The sequence below is a fragment of the Ursus americanus genome, chromosome 26, assembly GCF_024610735.1.
Source record: "Ursus americanus isolate L20-20 chromosome 26, mUrsAme1.1.p, whole genome shotgun sequence".
Taxonomy (NCBI): Eukaryota; Metazoa; Chordata; class Mammalia; order Carnivora; family Ursidae; genus Ursus; species Ursus americanus.
The window spans coordinates 31416121-31440433 of NC_142152.1; the positions used below are offsets into that span (position 1 = coordinate 31416121).

A 24313-nucleotide genomic window follows, 5' to 3' on the forward strand; every position below is an offset into this window, starting at 1 on the left:
GGCAGAGGGAGAAGCAGGCTCCCAGCTGAGCGAGGAGCCCAATACGGGGCTTGGTCCCAGGATCCCATGATTATGACTTAAGCCGAAGGCAGACACTTAACCAACTGAGCCACCCAGGCACCCCTTAACTTTTTTTTTAAATAAAGATTTTATTTATTTATTTGCGAGAGTGTGAGTATGAGGAGGGTGAGGGGCAAAGGGAGACCGATGGGGCTCAATCCCGGGACTCTGGGATCACGACCCAAGCCAAAGGAAGACACACAAACAACTGAGCCACTTAGGTGCCCCTCATCTTAACTTGATTACATTTGCAAAGACCCTATTTCTAAATAAGGTCACATTCAAAGGTACAGGGGGTCAGGACTTACACATATCTTTTTGGGGACAAAATTCACTGCACATTAGAGAATTAGAATTTCCTTCTATAAATGACAAATCTAAGAACAATGAAAACTAGAAATGCTTTTTAAAAATAATTATATGATATAATAAAAAAATTATATATAAAAAAAGATTAGTATCCAAGATCTACAAAGAACTTCTCAAACTCAATGCACAGGAAATAAATAATCAAATCAAAAAATGGGCAGAAGATATGAACAATTTTCCAATGAAGACATACAAATGGCTAACAGACACATGAAAAAATGTTCAAAATCATTAGCCATCAGGGAAATTCAAATCAAAACCACACTGAGATACCACCTTACACCAGTTACAACAGCAAAAACTGACAAGGCAGGAAACAACAAATGTTGGAGAGGATGTGGAGAAAGGGGATCCCTCTTACATTGTTGGTGGGAATACAAGTTGGTACAGCCACTGTGGAAAACAGTGTGGAGGTCCCTTAAAAAGTTAAAAATTGAGCTCCCCTATGATCCAGCAATTGCACTACTGGGTATTTACCCCAAAGATACAGATGTAGTGAAGAGAAGGGCCATATGCACCCCAATATTCATAGCAGCATTGTCCACAATAGCTAAATCGTGGAAGGAGCCAAGATGCCCTTCAACAGATGACTGGATTAAGAATATGTGGTCCATATATACAATGGAATACTACTCAGCCATCAAAAAGAACGATTTCTCAACATTTGCAGCAACATGGACGGGACTGGAGGAGATAATGCTAAGTGAAATAAGTCAAGCAGAGAAAGACAATTATCATATGGTGTCACTCATTTATGGAACATAAAAAGTAGGAAGATCGGTAGGAGAAGAAAGGGAAGAAGAAAGGTGGGGTAAACAGAAGGGGGAATGAACCATGAAAGACTATGGACTCTGGGAAACAAACTGAGGGCTTCAGAGGGGAGGGGGATGGGGGAATGGGAGAGGCCGGTGATGGGTATTAAGGAGGGCACGTATTACATGGTGTGCTGGGTGTTATACGCAAGTAATGAATCATGGAACTTTACATCAAAAACTAGGGATGTACTGTATGGTGACTAAAATAATAAAAAGTTATTAAAAAAAAAACCACTTACAACAAACATCATCTCTCCGAATATGGAAGCAATTATCAAAGTGGTGGGAAAGCATAAAGGAACACATACATATCTCCAGGAAACAACAGTGTGCAGGAACCCACTTAACTAACAATATCTTTGATGAATGTGAAATCATTAAACAAAGAGGTAAAAAATAAAAAAATAAAATAAAAATAAAAAATAAACATTATAGCTTGCTATCAATAAAAGGACTATAGAACCCACCAAAAAAAATTATTCAAAAAGATGTCCTCAAAGCTATCAAATAAGAGATAGTAGTATATGATGAATCAGAAGAAATTTGGAACTGGATTATATTTATATCTTTTCACCTTACTCAGACTAGTATATAGTATAGTTAGGGCCTTTGAACATCTGGGAAAATTTGTACACAACTGATTACTTTTGCAACTCAATGATAATGCCATTAATGGACTTCCATTTTAAGACTACTTTTTTTTTTTTTAAGATTTATTTCTTTGAGAGAGAGAGAGAGCGAGCGAGCATGAGTGGGAGGAGGGGCAGAGGGAGAGGGACAAGCAGACTCCCTGCTGAGCAGGGAGCCTGACAGGGGGCTTTATTCCCAGGACCCCAGGGTCATGACCTGAGCCAAATGCGATGCTTAACCAACTGAGTCACCCAGGCGCCCCTGTATTATCCTTTTATTGAGTATTACAATCATATCTCAAGGGAAGAGTAGACTTTTAAAAATATGCCTGGCAGTAAAGAAAGACATCAGGAAATAGACTTGTGTATCTTGCCTGGGTTCTAGATAGAGGGGAAAAATCATACTTGAGGATTCACAAGTGTAGAGTGGCTTATACAAATCTTGGATTCCAAGTTATACTAATTACAGGATCTATGCAATCCTAGTTAGAGAAATCCTTAGTAGTTCCCTACGTTAGCAACTTAGGCACCTGGGAGAAGGAAATACAAAATCACTCTGGAAGAACACCTTTGATCCAGACCTCAGAGAATCCCTGTAGGTAAGGAAAGCCCAATTAAACATAAACTTACAATCCAAATTTTCAAGCACAAAAGAAAATGGCACGCCAGGAGGGAGTCAGCAGGAAAATCACCCCTAAACAGCAGAAAGAAAAACACAGTATAGGCAGATCCCAAAGGATGTCAGATAACTAGATTTTATAGTCTTTATCTGATAGGTAAAGTTTACAGACATAAGAGAAGAAAGCTAAAACATAAACAAGGAATGAAATGTTATAAAAACAAACAAACAAACAACTAAGGTAATCTGAAAACAAAATTTCTAAAAATGAGAATTCTCAAAATCAAATACCTAATAGGTAGATTACACAGCCGATGTGAAGGAGAAAGAGCTGCTAATTACTCAGCCATCAGAAAGAATGAAATCTTGCCATTTGCAATGACATGGATGGAGCTAGAGAGTATTATGCTAAGTGAAATAAGTCAAAGAAAGAAAAATACCAGATGATTTCATTCACATGTGGAATTTAAAAAACAAAACAAATAAGCAAAGGGAAATAAAGAGAGAGAGGCAAACCAAGCAGCACACTATACAAGTGAGGTCACACACAAAATACAAGTGCAGATATGAAAAAAGATTTTGTAGGCAAATGGAAACCAAAAGAAAGCTGGGCAGCTGTACTTTTATCAGACAAAATAGACTTTAAAATAAAGACTGTAATAAGAGACAAAGAAGGTCAATACATAAAGATGAAGGGGTCAATGCAACAAAAGAATATAACATTTGTTAATATTTATGTACCCAACAGAAGAGCACTTAAATACATAAAACAAATATTAACAGACCTAAAGGGAGAAGTAGACAGCAATACAATAATAGTAGGGGTCTTTAATACCCATTCACATCGATGGATAGATCTAGACAGAAAATTAATAAGGAAACACTGGCCTTAAATGGCATGTAACACCAGATGGGCTTAACACATATTTACAGAAGATCCATCCAAAAACAAGAGAATATACATTCTTCTCAAGTACACATGGAACATTTTCCAAGACAGATCAATGTTAGGCCACAAAACAAGTATTAGTAAATCTAAGAGGACTAAAATCATATCAAGCATCCATTCCAAACACAATAGTATGAAACTAGAAATTAATTACATGAAGAAAACTGGAAAATTCACAAATACATGGAGATTAAACAACATGCTACTAAACAACTAATGGGTCAAAGAAGAACTTAAAAGAGAAATCAAAAAAATACTGAGACAAACAAAAATGGAAATGTAACATACCAAAATTTATGAGATAGAGCGAAACAGTCCTAAGAGGTAAGTTCATAGTGATAAATGCCTACCTCAAAAAACAAAAAAAACCCTGAACTAAACAACCTAATCTTACACCTCAAGGAAATAGGGGAAAAAAAAAAAAAAAAAAAGAACTGAAAGCCAAAATTACAAGAAAGGAAATAAAGATTAGCACAGAAATAAATGAAATTGAGACTAAAAAGACAATAGAAAAATCAATGAAACTAAGAGCTGGTTCTTTGAAAGACAAATAAAATTGACAAACCTTGAGCTAGGCTCACCAAGAAAAAAGAGAGGACTCAAAATCAGAAATGAAAGAGATGTTACAACCGATACCACAGAATACAAAGGATCAAAAGAGACTACCATGAACAAGTATTTGCCAACAATTAGACAACCCAGAAGAAATGGATAAATTCCTAAAAACATACAACCTACCAAGACTGAATCATGATGAAACAGAAAATCTGAACAGACTGGTTACTAGCTGGGAGATTAAGTCAAAAATCAAAAATCTCCTAATGAATAAAAGTTCAGGAGCAGATGGCCTCACTGGTGAATTTTACCAAGTACCTAAAGAAGAATTAATATCAACCCTTCTCAAACTCTTCCAAAAAACAGAAGAGGGAGGAACTCTCCCAAACATATTTCACAAGGTCAACATTATCTTAATACCAAAATCAGACAAGATGCCACAAAAAAAGAAATTTACAGGTCAATATATTTGATGAACATAGATGCAAAAATCCTCAACAAAGTATTAGCAAACTGAGTTCAATAATACATTAAAAGGATCATACGGCATGATCAAGTGGGATTTATTCCAGGGATGCAAGGATGGTTCAACATATACACATCAGTCAATGTGATACACTACCATTAGCAAAATAAAGGACAGGGGTGCCTGGATAGCTCAGTCGGTTAGCCATCCAACTTTTTATTTCAGCTCAGGTCATGATCTCTGGGTTGTGAGGTCGATCCCCATGGCAGGCTCCAAGCTCAATATGGAGCCTATTTAAGATTCTCTCTCCCTCTCCTTCTGCCCCCCCCACTCTCTTTCTTTAAAAAAAGGGGGGGGGATAAAAATCATGATCATCTCATTAGATGCAGAAAACGCACTTGATAAAAATAAACATCTGTTCTTAATAAAAACTCTCAACACAGTGGATATAGAAAGAGGCTACCTCGACATAATAAAGGCCACATATGACAAGCCCATAGCTAACATCATACTCAAAGGTGAAAGGCTGAAATGTTTTCATCTAAAATCAGAACAAGGAAAGGACGTCTACTCCTGCCATTTTTATTCAACACCGTGTTAGAAGTCCTAGCCAAAGCAGTGGGGCAGGGTCGGGGGGAGAAGAAAAAGAAAAGTCGTCCAAATTAGAAAGGAAGTAAAGCTGTCATTATTTGCAGATGACACATCATATATAGAAAACCCTATGACTCCATCAAAAACTGTTAGAATAAAATTCAGTAAAACTGCAGAGTACAAAATCAATGCACAAAAATCTGTTGCATTTCTTTATAATAATAACAAACTATGAGTAAGAAAAGTTAAGAAAACAATCCCATTTATAATTGTATTTAAAAAACAACAATTTAGGAATAAAATTAACCAGGGAGATAAAAGACCTATATATTGAAACCTATTAAGACATTAATGAAAGAAATTAAAGACAACAAAATAAATGAAAAGAAACTCTGTGCTCACAGACTGGAAGAATTAATATTGTTAAATGTCCATATCACCCACAGCAAAATAGAGATTCAATGAAATCCCTATTAAAATTCCAATGGTATTGAGGTGCGTGGCTGGCTCAGTTAATAGAGGATGTGACTCTTAATCTCAGGGTAGTGAGTTCAAGCACCATGCTGGGCACGGAGTCTACTCAAAAAATTCCAGTGCTATTTTTCACAGAAATAGAACACTCCTAAAATTTGTATGGAACCACAACAGACCCTGAGTAGCCAAAGCAATTTCTGAGAAAGAACAAAGCCAGAAGCATCACGATCCCTGATTTCAAACCATATTATAAAGCTGCAGTAATTAAAACAGTATGGTATTGGCATAGAAACAGACACATAGATCAATGGAAATGAATACAAAGCCCAGAAATAAACCCATGCATATATGGTCAAATAATTTAAGACAAAGAAGCCAGGAATATACAATGGAGAAATGATGATCTCTTCAATAAATGGTGTTAGGAAAACTGGACAGCCACATGCAAAAGAATGAAACTGGACCACTATCTTACACCACTCATAAAAATTAACCTAAAAGAAATGTAAGACCTGAAACCGTAAGACTCCTAGAAGAAAACACAGGCAGTAATATGCTTCTTGACATAGGTCTTGCTGATTTTTTAAAAACCTAACACCAAAATCAAACAGAACAAAAGCAAAAATGAACAAGTGGGACTACATCAAGCTAAAAAGTTTCTGCACAGCAAAGGAAATCAATGAAAAGGCAGCCTACTGAATGGGAGAAAATACCTGCAAATCATGTATCTGATTAGGGGCTATTATTCAAAATATATAAGAACTCTGATAACTAAATAGTGAAAAAACAACCCAATTAAAAAATGGGCAGAAGATCTGAATAGATATATGTCCAAAGAAGACATACAGACGGCCAACAGGTACATGAAAAAATGCTTGACATCATTAATCATCTGGGAAACACAAATCAAAACTACAGTAAGATATACCTCATACCTATTAGAATGGTTATTATCAAAAAGACAAAAAATAACAAGCGTTGGCTAGGATGTGGGGAAAATAGAACCCTCATGCACTGCTGTGGGAATGTAAACTGGTGCAGCCAGTACAAAAAACAGTATGGATGTTCCCCCAAAAATTAAAAATAGAACTACCATATAATCCAGCAATTCCATTCCTGGGTATTTATCTGAAAAAAATGAAAACAATAATTTGAAAGGATATATGCATTCCCATGTTCATGGCTGCATTATTTTCAATAACAAGGATGTGGAATAACCTAAGTGTCCATTGATGGACAAATGGATAAAGAAATTATGGTATACAATGCAATTTAATTCAGCCATAAAAAAAAAGAAATCTTTCCATTTCTTTTTTTTTTTTTTAAAGATTTTATTTATTTATTTGATAGAGATAGAGACAGCCAGCGAGAGAGGGAACACAAGCAGGGGGAGTGGGAGAGGAAGAAGCAGGCCCATAGCAGAAGAGCCTGATGTGGGGCTCGATCCCATAACGCTGGGATCACGCCCTGAGCCGAAGGCAGATGCTTAACCGCTGTGCCACCCAGGCACCCCTCCATTTCTGATAACACGGATGAACCTCAAGGGTATCAGCTAAGTGAAATAAGTCAGACAGAGTCAGATAAATACTATATGATCTCTTCTATATGTGGAACCTAAAACAAAACAAAAACCCAAGCTTGTAGATACAGAGAATAGATTGGTGGTTACTAGAGCTGGGGGAGGGGTGGGGAGAAAAAATTGGGGGTTTGATTACAATTAAAAGCTAAAGCCAGGGAGTACAAGTTTCTAACAGAAACTTTTAATACATCATTACACAGAAAAGTGTGAAAAGTTAGCAATATTTAGAAAATACTTTATAGACATCAACATTATAGACATTAGTTCATGTTACATATTTATACTTCTGGTTATTCTATAACTTGTTACCATAAAATGAAATTATTTGTTTGGCAAAATTCTCATATGATAATCTACATTAACTATAATGACTTTTTTTTTAAAGATTTATTTATTTTAGAGAGAGAGAGAGAGCGAGCAAGCAGGGGGAGGGGCTGGGAGAAGAGGAGAGAGCATCCTTAAGTAGACTCCCCACTGAGCATGAAGCCTGACACGGGGCTCAATCCCAGGACCCTGAGATCATGATCTGAGCTGAAATCAAGAGTCGGATGCTTAACTAAGCCAGCCGGGTGCCCTGATAATGACTTACTTTTATAAAATGTTAAGCCTCAGCATCGTAATATTTGTATATTCATTTGCTGAAGATAATAGTATTTGTTTACTGAATGTTTGAAGGAGATAATATTTCATCATATTATTTCATAATATTTAAACCATTAGGACTTCAGTAATTTTGTAATTAACCAGTGTAAAACCACACATAACCCTTCGAAGTTAAGAAAATCTACCTATTTTCCTTTTTTTTAAGGTTTTTATTTAAATTTCAGTTAACAGGGTTATAGTAGTTTCGGATGTACAATATAGTGATTCAACACCTACATATAACACCCAGTGCTCATCACAAGCGCACTCCTTAATCCCTATCACCTATTTAACCCGTTCCCCCACCCACCTCCATTCTGGATCCTCGTCCTCCATCAGTTTGTTCTCTATAGTTAAACGCTGTTTCTTGGTTTGCCTCTATTTCCCTTTGCTCATTTGTTTCTTAAATTCCACATGTGAGTGCAATCATATATTTATCTTTCTGACTGACTTATTTCACTTAGCATAATACACCCTAAGCTCCACCCATGTTGTTGCAGATGGCAAGATTTCATTCTTTTTACCTATGGCTGAGTAACATTCCTATGGCTGAGTAACATTCCATTATATATATATATCACATCATCTTTATTCATTCATAGTGCATATGAATTATAGACACTTCAGCTATAATTTGGCCATTGTTGATAATGCTGCTATAAACTTTGGGGTGCAGGTATCCCTTTGAATTAGGGTTTTTGTATTCTTTGCCTGAATACCTAGTAGTGCAATTGCTGGGTTATAGAGCAGTTCTATTGTTAACTTTCTGAGGAACCTCCATACTGCTTTCCACAGTGGCTCCAACAGTTTGCATTCCCACCAACTGTACAAGTGGGTTCCCCTCACCTATTTCCCTTTTGACTCAATGGTGACAAAAATAAAAGTGAAGAATATTTAAAAAGAAACACACAGAATTATGTCTTTTCTCCACAACCTAATACAAAATTCTTTTTTTTTTTTTTTAAGATTTTATTTATTTATTTGACAGAGATAGAGACAGCCAGCGAGAGAGGGAACACAAGCAGGGGGAGTGGGAGAGGAAGAAGCAGGCTCATAGCAGAGGAGCCTGATGTGGGGCTCGATCCCATAATGCTGGGATCATGCCCTGAGCCGAAGGCAGATGCTTAACCGCTGTGCCACCCAGGCGCCCCCCTAATACAAAATTCTATTCCTAGGAGCAGCCAATAATATTGGAAGATAATTTTTCAGCTCTGATACAAGACATAAATCCACAAATTCAGGAAGCACAACAAATCCTAAAGAGAATAAGTAAAAAATGAAGCACATACATGCATAATGTTATTAAACTACAGAACTACAAAATAAGAGAACAATGGAAATGAGGGGAATAATAACCCTCAATCAGAACTCCAGAAGCCATTAAATTAGCATTAAAGAATGAGAGTAAAAAAATAAAAACATAATCACAGTAATAGTATACCAAAGGCAGGGAGGGAGGTGGTAATAATTCATCCAGAGTGGCAAAACACCACCTACCAAATTTTAAAACAATAATAATAAAGCTGAATAAAAATCAGTTTGCTTTTTAAGGAGAGTGGGAGGTACAAGCTTCCAGTTATGGAATGAATAAGTCACAGGGATGAAAGCATATGGAATATACTCATTAGTACTGTAACAGTGTTGCATAATGACAGGTGGTAGCTACACTGTAGTGAGTACAGCATAATGTATACAGAAGTTGAATTGCTATGCTGTACACGTGCAACTAATGTAACATTGTGTGTGAATGATACATCAACTAAAAAAAAAATAGTTTGCTTTTTGAGAATTGCAATGTCAGGGGTCCTGGGGTGGCTCAGTCGGTTAAGTGACCTGCTTCTGGTTTCTGCTCAGGTCATGATTTCAGGCTCCTAGGATGGAGCCCCATATCAGGCTCTGTGCTCAGCAGGGAGTCTGCTTGAGGATTCTCTCTCCCTCTCCGCCTGCTTGTGTAAATGCACACACTTTTTCTCTATCAAAATAAATAAATCAATCTTTAAGAAAAAAAATTACAATGTCAGTGATAAAATACTCTTGCTGCTGTAACAGACCACTCTCACCACCCTATACTTGGAATACCACTGGTTCAGACAAAGAAGTCTTTATTAAAGAAGCTGTAGGACTATATTTTAGAAAAAAATGATAAAAGAAAAAATGAGATACAAGAAGAAAATTTGAACAAAGAAATGTATAAGCATAGATAGACCTACGTAAACACTGACTGCATTAAATAATAATAACATCCAATTGAAGAGGGGTTAAAAAAAACCAAATTCTCAAAAATTAAAGATAGAACCACCATATGATGCAGCAACTCCACTCCTGGGTAATAGCTGAAGAAAATGAAAACACTGCTTCAAAAAAAGATATATGTACCCCCATGTTTACTGCAGCATTATTTACAATAATCAAGATACAGAAACAACCTAAGTGCCCAATGATGGAAGAATGGATAAAGAAAATGGTGTGTAAACATACACACACAATGAAATATTATTCAACCATAAAAATGAATGACAACTTGCCAAATACCATACCATCTGACTTATATGTAGAATCTAAAAAGCAGGGGCGCCTGGGTGGCTCAGTAGGTTAAGCAACTGCCTTCAGCTCAGGTCATGATCCCAGGGTCCTGGGATGGAGCCCCATATCAGGTTTTCTGCTCAGTGGGAAGCCTGCTTCTCCCTCTCCCTCTGCCCCTCCTCCAGCTTGTGCTCTCTCTTTCTCTCTCTCTCTCGCTCACTGTCTCTCAAATAAATCTTTTAAAAAAATAAATAAAAAATAAAAAACGAAAACAAAACACACAAAAAAACAAGCTCATAGATACAAAGAACAGATTGGTGGTTGCTACTGGCAGGTGGGCAAAGTGGGTGAGGGGGTCAAAAAGGTACAGACTTCCAGCTATAAAATCAGTAAGTCATGGGGATATAATGTACATCATGATGACTATAGTTAATAATACCGTATTGTGTATTTGAAAGTTGTTAAAAGAGGAGCTCTTAAAAGTTATCATAAAAAGAAAACATTTTGTAACTATGTATGCAATGGATGTTAACTAGATTTATTGTAGTGATCACTTCCCAATACATACAAATATTGGATCATTATGTTGTACACCTGAAACCAATATGCTGTATGTCAGTTATACCTCAATTTAAAAAAGAAAGAAAATCTGAGGGGTAGTAAAGGCAAGTATGTTCCAAATTTGACTGCTAAGGACTTACTATGGCCTTGTGAAGAAAAGAATATTTGGTACTGTGATTTCCTGTGTTAGACAAAAAGGTGTGACTGTGGTTTTGTGACCTTACTGTAAACCTTCATGGGGAAAGTCCAAAACAGAACGACTAAAATAATATTTGGTAATTCTCTCTAGTTCTCAGGGAGAAAAAAACCACCAAAGTATGAAAATGCTGGACATCCAGAGCTCAAAAAAAAAAAAAAAAAAAGAGAAGGGGCAGTGACTGGGGTTCAATTATTCTAGAGATTGTGATTAATTTTAGCTAAGTACAAATATTAAATACAGTAACACTAGAAGAAGAGAATAGACTTTTAAGTCAATAGATGGAAATAAAAATAAATTAACTGAATTACAAATTCATGTTACCTAAGTTCGACTTGATTATTGTCAGGCCGTTATTATGGCCTGACAATCCTTTCCTTCATCTGCTGATTCTCTCATTTCTTAGTCACAATTTCCGACCTTTTCAACAAGAGATCTTCCTTCAATGCCTCCATGCTATAAAGTAACATTCCCTACCGCTTCACTAAGAAATTTGAAGTTATCTGTACATCCTCATTTGCCCTAGGTTAATAATATCTGCCTTGCTCCAAAAATGGAACCCCTTATCTCTCTATACTGATAGGCTAGCTTCATAGGACTCCTACAAATGTGCTCAGTTCTGTTTCACCCTAAAATGTCCGCCATTCAATTCTGCTACCCTTTTTAAATTAAAGCCTTCTTTCTTAGTTTCTGACTACGAATTACATATATTTCATAGTCACAAAGGGTGGAAAATTTAGCTTCTGTTTTCTTCCTGTATTTTTTCCTTCCAACATAACATTGCAAACTGGCTCAGGATAGATGTGATCATAGGAGGTCCCATAAAGCAAAGACTGGGTATAATTTTCTTTATATAGCATCATGAGCAGGTGCACACGGAACAAATAAAGTCTTTTTTATATACCTACTATTACTTTCTTACATTTGTGAGGGTTAGAAAACTGTGACAACTTAATCTATGTTCAAACCTGAGAGCCTCTTACCCTTTTTCAGTTTCCGGACAGCCAACATACAATGACTAGGAGAGAGATCCCATATTCTTAAGGTTTTATCATCACTTACAGTAGCACAGATGGGCAGATAAGGATGTGTAGCCAAACCCCACACCTCTCCTTCCATGTGTCCCTACAAAGAGAACACAGTTAAGATCAATTTAACCTTAATATATGTGTATTTAGAAGAAAACTACAAACAACAACTGATAATATATAATGATAGGATAATGAATAATAATCTAATAAAGCTTTTCTCTTTCTCTTTGGAATAGACCTTAAAATGCTTTTATAACAATTTTATCTTCACAATTACAATACAATCAAGTTAGTATCAAAATCAGTTTAAAATCCTAAAATTTCACTGAGTGGAGAGAATAGGAACTGGCTGCCTTAGAATGTTAAAAATTGCCATACAGGAAAAACTTCCTGCATGAGAGAATAAGGAGCACTGCAGACCTGCTCCCCAGTGAAACGGATGAAATTAATTTAAAAAAAATTTAAGGTCTCTGGAAATGGTTCCAAGGAGTTATGACAAAAGAAACATTTACTCAAAAACTCTACTAAAATCTGGTAAGAACAATGGTTGTTTTGCAGTATTTGAACTGAGACCTACTCCTTTCCTCCCTCTTTCCAACTCACTGACTTGAAAATTCCACACTAGCCTGATATAACCAAGAACACAGGATATGAGCACTCTCTCTCCCTCCCCGCTAATCCAATGGGCCAACTTCCCAGAAGGCACAGGTGAGTGGCATTTCTCCTCCTGCCCCCAGTTACTTGCTAGAGGCTAAATCCTTGATGAGCACTGCACACGGGTGGGAATTCCCTTCTGCCCACCTCCTATTCTGAGATGGAGGGTCTATACTGGGGATCATGCCACTAACAATACTGGGGCTTTAATATCAACCCAAGAAGACCTAAGGCTACTGTTCCCTACTATCCCCACCCTAAACTGAGCACTCAGCTTCTAAAGCAAGGGACACTCAGAAAGGAGCACTCCACTGTCCTCACCCTCAACTCCAGAGACTGTGCGTGGAGGAAGAAGCCATAAAACATCTCCTAATCTCTTCTCAAAGGAAATGATTTTCTTTATTACACAATGTAGAAAAGTTCAAGTCTAAAGATGCTCTTGAAAACAATGAAGGTATGAAAGGTAATTGGGGGGTAACTGGTACTTACTAGATATATGAGCTAAACTGAAGGCCAGTGAGTTTGTCCAACAGAACCAGGGTAATCTCAGAGATAACCTGGGAGAAGACTGCTTCAAGTCAGAATAAATCTCAAAAACGAATCTAGGGAATGGGTGTCCCTTTTAGGGAGCCCGAATTTGATTAGTTTAATCTGTGTAGCAATTTATGCTCTGGGGTAAATGCTGAAAACAGCACTGCAATCAGCCAGCAATTTAATGGATTTAGCAACTGGGTGTGGTCAGGGAAAAAGACTATCGAAGAGGAGAGAACACTTCCCAAATCATTTTATGGAGCCAAGATGAGCCTGATACCAAAACCAGACAGACATCACAAGGAAACTATAGACCAATTATCCATTATATACAGTATGTGGATGCTAAAATCCTCAAAGATAGCAAATTGATTCCAACACAGACAAGAACAATTACACACCACAACCAAGTGGGGTTTATCCCAGGAATGCAAGGTTGGTTTAAAAGGTGAAAAACAATTAATGTAATACACCTTATCAATAGAATAAAATGAAAACCGCACGATCATCTCTCAATAGACAAAGAAAAAGCATTTGACAAAGGACATAATCTTTCATTGATAAAAACTTGCATCAAACTAGGAACAGAAGAGTAATTCTTCAATCTGATAAAAGGCATCTCTGAAAAATCCACAGTTAGTATTAAACTTAATGGTAAGGGGTTGTGAATTCAAGCCCCACGTTGGGTACAGAGATTACTTAAACATAATGGTAAAATATTGGATGCTTTCTCCCTAAAATTAGAAACGAGGATGCTCTATTTCTGTTCCACATTGTACTGAAGATTCCTGCCAGGTTAATTAGGCAAAAAAAAAAAAAAAAGAAATAACAGGCATCCTGATTGGAAAGGGAATAGTAAAACTATATTTGTAGCTCATATGATCTCATATAGAGAAAATCTAAAAAATCCACTAAAAAACTATTAGAATAAATGAGGTCTGTTATTTAAAAATAACTGTGAGATCTGTATACTGAAAACTATAAAATTACTGAAAAAAGTTAAAGAAGATCTAAAAAAATGGATATAATTTAATATTGTTAAGAAACGCTACTCCCCAAACTGATCCATAGATTACTGCTACAAAGACTGCTGTATATCGTTGGTTTTTTTATACATATGAATGTACTTCTGTTGTGTACATACAACTACACACTTAAATTCCAGTGTAGATAATCATATGGTGTTAGTTTCAGGTGTACAATAGAGTGATTCAACAGTTCCATATATTACTCAGTGCTCACAAGATAAGTGTACTCTTAATCCCCTTCATCTATTCCACCCATCCAACCACCTGCCCTCTGGTAACCATCAGTTTGTTCTCTATAGTTAAGGGTCTGTTTTTGGTCTTTTCTTCCCCTTGTTCACTTGTTTTGTTTCTTAAATTCTACACATGAGTGAAATCAGGTGGTATTTGTCTTTCTCTAATTGGTTTATTTTGCTTAGCATTATACTCTCTAGCTCTATTCATGTCGCCATCTTGCAAATGGCAAGATTCCATTCTTTGTTATGGCTGAATAATATTCCATTGTGTGAGTGTGTTTGTGTGTGTATGTATACACATACATACATACATATATGCACACACCACACCTTTTTTTATACACTCATCTATTGATGGACACTTTGGTTGCTTCCATAATTTTGGATACTGTAAATAATGCTGCACTAAACATAGGGTGCATGTACCCCTTCAAATTAGTTTTCGCATTCTTTAGGTAAATACCCTATAGTGTGATTATGAATCACAGGGTAGTTCTAGTTTTAATTTTTTGAGGAACCTTCATGCTATTTTCCAGAGTGGCTGTCCCAGTTTGCATTCCCACCAGCAGTGCATGAGTGTTCCTTTTTATCCACATCCTTGCCAATGCTTGTTGTTTGTTTTTTATTTTAGCCATTCTGACAGGTAGGAGATGATATCTACCTCATTGTGGTTTTGACTTGCATTTCCCTGTATATCTCTACACTTTTAATTATTATAGTTTTATATTATCTTATTTCTTGCATGGAGTTTCTCAAAAATTTTTGGACTACTTTTGGGTATTTTTTTCTTCTAGGTGATTTTTAAGAACTCTTCTCAGAATTTCTGAAAAATCTCATTTTGATTTAGTTTATGATCATACTGAATTCGTATGTTATTTAGACGTTTTAGGTCTTAAGTAAAACTATAGTTTTCTTAAATATCTTGATCTTGAGTATTTTTTCTTGGTTATTGTATAGTTTCCTTTGTGAGTACCATTTTTGTATCATATTTTCTAACTGGTTATTGCTGATTTGAAGAAATCCTGTTGATTTTTACATGTTGATTTTGAATCTCACTTCACAGGACTCCCTAATTAGTTCTAATACTTTTTCAGTTTATTCTCTTGAATACCCAACGTATATGGTTATAACATCTGCAAATACTGACAGTCTTATCCATTTGTTTCCAACACTTACATTTTATATTGTTTTGTTTTTCTAGATTGGCTAAGACCTCACACACAATGTTGGATGATAATGGTGAGACATGGTATCCTTGTCTTGTTTCTGATGTTTAGGAGACAGTAGATATTTAAAATCTTATGCACTATAATAAATATTAAAAAAAATGGGATGTCATTTATCACTTCAAACCTTTTCTTACAATTATAAAATTGTGTTTTTGAAAAGTTCTGTCCATGGATTCATCTGTACAAGTGTACTTGTGCTAATATTTTCTAAGAGATCAAAAACACGTTAAACACTGTGATTCCATCATCTTTTTACTTCAAAGGAATATAATGTGACTGAAGTTAAAGAGTAAGACACCAAAGTTTGACATAAATTTAATATAAAACATTTCGTTATTTGCTCATAAATTCTCCTTGGCACATCAGGATTTTATATTAACATTAAAGCATGTGCAGTGTTCTCCTCTATGTGTGCTCTGTGGTGTTTTAACAGAAGTGAGGTGGGGGGGGAAGCGGGGTTGGAGAAGAAATAAGTCTATAATAAGAAAGAATATAATTCTTTTTCAGAATAAACGGTAAACTCAAAATTGGTATTACTATATAGAGCTGTAGGAGGACAATTTTTAATAGGGTAGACTCTACCTCATTTGCTGTGTTTTATAGTATTGATTTGTTTACTTCCAGAAAAACAGTACATATAGGAAATGTGCAACTAAAAAATTAATACAGCATTCCTGATAAAAATGTTAAGGATCAGCTGTTCCCTGCTCTTTCATTTTATATTTCTACCATACAAATGTTTACATTGCTAGATTTTTATTAACATTTCACTGACAAATGTTTTCAGCAATAAAATTTTAGCATACTTTCATTTTTTAAATTAGAAACTTAATAATGAAAATAAAGACTTTCAAAGAAAAACAACTGCCTGAGGTTCAACAAATATACTTCAAAGAAATAAAAATACATATGAAATAAATTGACTTGGTTAAATTACTTATAACTGTTTTTACTTTTCATTGGTTTCTTGTTTTATGATAAGAGATTACTTAAAATATTGGCAGTTACTCCACATGATAATATGCATATTTATTTACTGGTATCTACTCATTTAGCTATAACTAAGTTAAATTTTTTTGCTATATGTTATCAAATATTTCCCTAATTAATTTATTTTCACTACTGTTAACTTTTGGCTCTTAGGTATTGAATCAATTGCATAGAGAAAAAAAGTATATTAATTTTTCAAATTACCTGGACCAGAAGTGTTATTGGGCCACTTTTATCCACTTCAAGTATTTCACCGTTCTTTGTGCCAACTAAAATATGACCATGTCCTAATGATATGGCACGTATAGATGGATTATCTTCCAAGAGAAGACCTGAAATGTTAAATGGAGATGTTCTTCTAGGTATAAGGTTACTAGAATACAAAGGTGTATATATTGCCAACAATGCAATTTTGACAATGAAAATCACATTACAAGGTTGCTTTTCCCTGTATTTTAAGTATTCTAATAAGTGCACTGCATTTTCCCAAACCACTCAATTTATTAATCTCAAAAGAATCACCTCATACTATAATTCTCTATCATCCTAGATCCTTTACTACTTTCTTTTTTTTTTTTAATTTTATTTATTTATTTGACAGGGAGAGACAGCCAGCAGAGAGGGAACATAAGCAAGGGGAGTGGGAAAGGAAGAAGCAGGATCCCAGCAGAGCAGGGAGCCCAATGAGGGGCTTGATCCCAGGACCCTGGGATCACGCCCTGAGCTGAAGGCAGACGCTTAACGACTGAGCCATCCAGGCACCTCTTTTACTATTATTCTGATGACTGTCTCTTTTCCTCTTATATTTGCCCCTCCTCATTCACCTCCTTAACTTCTTAGAGCACCTACTATATTCTGGTAGTAATTTTAATTCAATTCAACTTAAGATTGATTCATTTATGTGTACTGTGTCCTAGGAAGGCTTCAGAGATATAACTGGTAAACATAACAGCCAGCTTCTGCCCTTATAGAGTATACAGTGAAGAAAACAGATCCTCTGTGAGGAGTGTATTGAAACAGGGGCAATTGTAAGGGAATTTTCCCTTTTTTGAGGGGGTGGAGGGGCGATGGAAGTGGAAGAAATCACCCTATTGAGATGTGAAAAATATGCCTCTGAGGTCAGGTAATTGGAGGAGGCAGGAAGGAGGAGAAAGGGCAAATTCTAGGCAAAGTAATAGCATACATAAAGGCCTGGAGGTCAGAGAGAGTGTGATGTAGTGCCTTAATAAACTGAGAAAGGGCAAAAGGAAGGGCACGCAAGGATAAATAGGCAAGGTCAACAAAACATGAATGTGAAACAAAATGCCAAGCTTAAAAACAAATTCTTGACTGGTGGTAAGTGTGATGCTCATGTGGCAATTTTCTTTGAAACATCAAAAATGATCAAAATTACCATGAATAATCTTGTACTTGGTTAATATTTTACCATCTATATTAAATAGATTTTTGAAAGGACAGCAAGGATTGTGGCTCTAGTTTGGAGCTTCTCCCATTAAATGGCTTCTCCCATTAAATTCTGATGCCTATCTAGTAAAGAAGGAAAAATGTATTCCATGTGCTCCACCTCAGTGACCACACATGTTAATGAACAATTAATCTTTTATCCTACAAAGGAAATTAAATCTCGAATCACCTTTATTTTCTTATTATTTTTTTAAACATTGTATTTATTTGACAGAGAGAGAGTGAGAGAGCATAAGTAGGCAGAGCAGCAGGCAGAGGGAGAAGAAAAAGCAGACTCCTCACTGAGCAGAGAGCTTGACGTGGGGCACGATCCCAGGATCTTGGGATCATGACTTGACCTGAAGGCAGATGCTTAACCAACTGAGCCACCCAGGCACCCCTCAAATCACCTTTAGATCCTGGTGCCAACGCGGCTCTCTTTATAGCATAGGTCTTGAGACATCTTTCAAAGGAGTCATCCCAAAGAGCTACTACACCATCTTTTCCTCCAGTTACGAAGCCCTTTGAAAGTAAAAGCTTCAAGTTAATAAAGATCTAAGTATTTTTAAAAATAATAACCTTCCTTATGTTGAAAAATTCTAGAGGAAAGAACGTTAACAGCTAGAAGTTACAGCTTGTGAACAAATTAGCATAAGAATCAATTTTTTTTACTATTTCAACACGGAATCTGCAAAAATATTTACAGGGACACTAAACAATCTACGTTTAGGACAGAACTTTAAGAACAAGGTTTGTGATCTGCAACCGTAAGGTAGCTCTAACACTTTCAGCAAGATACATATTTTTTCTTGGACATTTCTTAATCCCATCCTTCAAAAACAGAGGATCACGACAGTAGTTACTTCACAAGATCTGATGATAATAAAGCACTTAAACAATTGTTAACACATACAAAGAGATTAATAAATATTAAGCTAAACTTTTCTTTTTAAATAGCAGACCCATTTCACTACGTTCAGGAGTTTGAAAGAGGAATAAAAGAATGTAGGAAGACGCTGGTTCACAGATTATTAATGGATGGCTCAACTAAGCAGAAAGACAATATTCCCTTACTTGTGAAAATGCTCTACAATCCATGATCAAATTATGTTTAACTTAAAAGTATCTTTAGAATACTTACTTTTTCCAATGCATGCATACTGAACACTGGCCCATCATGTGCTTTAACCGTTTTCACAAGAAAGACATCTCTCCAGATACACACGTCTCCTGTGGATGTTCCAGAAAAAGCCATCTCTTCCGTCCATCCATACACTGCACACATCATCGTGTCATTTTTCCCCAGTGTGCCCACATAGCCTTTTCTTCCAATCAGTCCTCCTCCTGGTTCATAAAAAGTATCACGGACGTACCACTTTTAAAATGTATAAAATTCTAAAGTGACAAGTAACACTAAGGAGACTTTAAAAGAAAAATACAGATCTCTCAATCAGTGACTTGCCTGGCTGGGACAGCCATATCCATGGCAGCTTTTAGGCCACAGCTCTTTGGATAAAAACACGTACACTAAGTTGGTTTTGATCAATCCTCAGCACTTTTGATTGTTCTTCAAAATTTTTATTTTGAATTTGAAAATTTTATTTGAATTTATATATTCCCCTCTCAACCTACACAAAATTACTAAAACAACCAAAGCATGATACCAATCCCATCTCCTTTCTTCACCCCTTACTATTCTGAATGTGATATTGATTACTTTCACGCATTCTTTAATACCTTTTACTACTTATTTGTAAATTCTTAGGCAATATATGTCATATTTTTCATGTTTTAAGATTTCCTATAAATACCATCCTATATGTACAGTTGACCCTGAACATTGATTTGAACTGCACACAAGTCCATTTTTACACATTATTCAATAGATACAGTACTATAAATGTATTTTCTCTACCTTATGATTTTAATATTTTCTTTGCTATAGTTTACTTTATTGTAAGATTATACTATATAATACATATAAGCTTACAAAATGTGTTAATTGTTTACGTCATTGGTAAGGCTTTGGGTCAACAGTAGACTATTAGAAGTATTTGGGGAGTCAAAAGTTATATGCAGTAGAGCTTGGGTGGCTCAGGAGGTTAAGTGTCTGCCTTCGGCTCAGATCATGATCCCAGGGTCCTGGGATTGAGCTCCACATCAGGCTCTCTGCTCAGCGGGAGCCTGCTTCTACCTCTCCCTCTGCTATTTCCCCTGCTTGTGTGCCCTCTCTCTGTCAAATAAATAAATTAAATTTTAAAAAAGTTATGCAGATTTTTGGGGTATCTGGGTGGCTCACTCGGTTGCGCGTCTGCCTTCAGCTCAGGTCATGATCCCAGGGTCCTGGGATCAAGGCCCACATCGGGCTGGCTCCCTACTCAGCGGGAAGTCGGCTTCTCCCTCTTCCTCTGCCCCTTCCCCTGCTTGTGCATGCTCTCTTGCTCTCTCTCAAATATAAATATTTTTAAAAAGTTATAAGTTGATTTTTGACTGTTCAGGGGGTCAGTGCCCTAACTCCCTGTGTTGTTCAAGGGTCAACCGCATTCCTTTGCAACTTGCTTTTATCACCAATAATCCATTATGGAATTTTATATATGTTGATTTGTACTTCCAGAATATGCATTTTCATAACTATATAAACATTCCGTTATGTGAACATAACAGTCTGTTCATTTTCCTATTAATGGGCACTTAAGTTGTCTCCAAGCATTGCTATTGAAACAGTGCTGCTGTAAACATTCCTGTAAAGGTCTCTTCTAAACAAGTGCAAGAGATTCTCTAGGAATGCCTAGGAATGACCACAGGGTATGTGCAAAAGGGAAAGCATATAGATGAAAGGTATCATCTGTTGCTAAACTGTTCTACAAAGTTGATACACCAACTCACACTCCCATTAATAGTGAAGGAGTTCCTGCTTCCCACCTTTCAGGAACACTTGGTATTGTCAGACTGGGGGACATGAAATACCAACTGAATTTTATTGTGGTTTTAATGTGCCCTTCTCTGATTATTAATGAGCTTTGTCATATTTTCCTATTTTTATTGGCCATTCATTACCTATTGATATCTTTTGCCCATTTTTTTTCCAATTGAACTCATTCATTCTTTTATTCAAGAAATATATATGCCAGGCATTATTCAAGGCACTGGGGGTAGAGCTACAAACAAAACAGGCAACAAAATTCCCTGCTCTGTTCCCTGTTCAAGGCAGAGGGATCAGCAAGGGCCCCTAGCACAGGAATGTGACAAGAACCTTCAAGGAACAGTTTCAGAGGTAGTATGGTGCAGCAAAGAAAATAAGGGAGGAACAAATGGGAGATGAGGCCACAGAGGTCAAAGGCAGTATTACAGGCCATCCTAAGGATTTAACTTTTACTCTGCATGAGATGGGAAGTGGTTAGTGGAATAAAATCTGGCAGATCGTGTATTAATAGGTTCATTCAGATTTCTGGGTTGACAGTAAATCAAAGAATGGCAAGGAAGAAGAGAGTTCGATGGGTATTTCAATCATCTGGGCAAATGATAAAAGTGGCATGGACCAGGGTGGTAGCATGGAAGATGATGCAAAGTGATCACATTCCAAATGTATGCACAAGACTGTCCTCTTTTTTTAAAAGATTGTATTTATTCAGAGAGAGAGCACGAACAGGAGCAGGGGCAGAGGGAGAGGGAAAGAATCTCAAGCAGACTCCACGCTGAGTGCAGAACCTGACACGAGGCTCACCCTGAGATCACGACCCGAGCCGAAATCAAGAGTCAGATGCTTAACTGACAGAGAGCCACCCAGACACCCCTGTCTTTTCTTAACATAGCAGCCAGCGTAGTTCATGAACTTGTAAGGGTAACTAAGTAGAGTAATGAGGAAAAAAAAACCAACCAAGCAAGTTAGACTTCTCTCCAGAGAAAGAAGGAGAAGATAAATTGCAAAATGAACACATAAACAACAGTCTAAAGGTATAGTACATATACAAGAAACTGATTAGCAACTTGAGGGTAGATTGAAGGAGGGTTTTCATTTGGTTTTATTTACTTAAGATGGAGAAATAACCCCAGACTTGTATGCTGTATGTTAAGAGTAAGTAAAGAGGGAAAAGTGATGATGTAGGGGAGAAAGGGAAGAAGAACTGAACTGATGTTCTTGAACAGATGAGAAGAGAAAGGATCTAGTACACAAGTGAAGGGACTGGCTTTCACTGGAGCACAGACTAACTGGAGCAGGAGAGTCAAACTATGTACAGGCTGTGGGCCAAGCCCTGCCACCACATGTTTTTGTACAGAGTCCACAGGTTGGCACTGTGAGCTACAGAAGCCATGCCTATTTCCTTCTCTACTCCCAGAGCCTGCCTCTCTGACATTTGGCTGCCAGCTAGCAGCTGCCCAGGGTCCAAGCTAGTTGCGATCTACAAGTTGAGGACTTTGCTAATGGCAAATGCCGAGCACCTAGCAGTGGAATTACAATCCAGGGGTTGCCTTAACTCTGGCTAGCTGCCCAAAGTGAGAAAGTAGGGCTCTCTGGGAGAAGAACACACTAGGACCTATGTGTCACTGGGGCATGACTATGGTTCCTCCAGCCCAAATTGCCAGTCCCTTTTGCTGCAGCAAGTTGATCTTGGAGACAGTCTTCAGTTAATGGCAACCGGGTATAAAGCAGGGCAGGAGTGTTCACTCTTGTTCTGTAAGTACTAACATAATATTTTTTATTGTGTCCTTGGGCCTGGGAAGTCTGAAATATTTGCTGTCTCATCATTAACAGAAAGAGTTTGCCACTGCCGGTTTAAATAATCAAGTGGGTTTTCTGATAGACACGGCATAACATATTCGTATTATACCAGGTCCTGTCATCACTGCACTCAAAAACTTTCAGTGGCTGCCTGCCCCTACCAACCATGGAATACAGTTCAAGTTTCTTAGAGGACACCTTAATAATTTATGAGTTGGAATTCTCAAAGCCTAGTTCTGAGACAGGAGTTAAGAAGCTCCCTTTTAGCCTTAGGCTTAAGCCATCTTTACTTAATTTACATAAAGTTATGCATTTAGAGGCTTAGACAGCAGTTACTCAGATTAATAAAGTGGTTACTTATTTCTTACTTGGGTAGTGAACTCTGTGGATCAGAACCCCAAAAGTGAGGAAGGTTGAAAGGCACATCAAAGTTTTAACATTTATCCTTATGGTTCAGTTTCAGGTCTACTATATGACTAATCAAACTTAAGGAAAAAAGTCATTCAATTGCAAATCTCTTCATTCTAAGACTATTTACTTTCTTTGTCTCTTATTTCAAAGAAATTTATAGGGTTTTTGGTTTTTTTCAAGACAAATATAAGAAGCATTACTTGCTTGGTATTTGCAATTCTAAATAAATACGGTATTCTAAAATTTTATTTAAATATATGGGAATAAAAATGTGAAAATACTTTTTTACTTTGTAAACGTATATACACTATGATCTGATGAGTTTGTGATAAAGTATTAAATCCAAGTGTGAAAATCAATTCATGCTTTATGTAGTTTACAATTTGAAACTAACTTGAACTGGGGAAATGTCTTCACTAAAACTATTGTTTTCTTATCTATGTTTTACTTCTTCCTATATTTGTGTATTTTATCTGAAAGGTTTAAGTATGCTGAGACTTTGATATCAAACTGGTGGAATTTATGAGTGTACTACTATTTTATTTAGAAGAGACATTTTTTAATTTTAAAATATGTACTTCTGCCACAGCTCCTAATCCATAGTTACAAATGGCTAAAGTAATACAACATTCTGTTTCTGTATCATTTTATATCATATAAAGAATTTTTACAAAATTTTTCATTTTCAGTTTATACTAAAAAACATGTCTTTAACAGAAGAAGAAAAGAGTCTGGACATTACTTGATTTATCTCATAATTTAAACAAACTTTTTTAAAAAGATCTTACTTATTTATCTGAGAGAGGGAGAAAGATCTTGGGGGGGGGGTGTGCAGAAGCGGAGGGAGAAGCAGACTCCCCGCTGAGCAGGGAGCCTGAAGCAGGGCTCAATCCCAGGACCCCAAGACCATGACCTGAGTTGAAGGCAAACACTTAACTGACTGAGCCACCCAGGTGCCCCAAGTTAAACCCTTTTGAAAATATGAATACTACATCAATGTAGTCAATAAATGACA

At 36.6% G+C, this 24313-nt stretch overlaps 1 protein-coding gene across 4 annotated transcripts in view; it reads right to left on the reverse strand.

Annotated features, from left to right (window-relative positions):
• The window catches only part of EML5 (EMAP like 5), a 168074-nt gene that overhangs the window by 57387 nt on the left and 86374 nt on the right, over positions 1-24313 (reverse strand). For all 4 annotated transcript variants that reach the window (XR_015721849.1, XR_015721850.1, XM_087856166.1 and 1 more), the window contains exons 18-21: positions 19309-19511; positions 18578-18689; positions 16929-17056; positions 12012-12153 (exon numbers count right to left, since the gene is read on the reverse strand). Coding sequence is in view for 2 of the 4 variants with exons in the window: in XM_087856166.1 (XP_087712292.1) it covers positions 12012-12153; positions 16929-17056; positions 18578-18689; positions 19309-19511 (585 nt within the window). In the remaining 2 variants the exon portion in view is untranslated. The remainder of the gene's footprint in view (positions 1-12011; positions 12154-16928; positions 17057-18577; positions 18690-19308; positions 19512-24313) is intronic.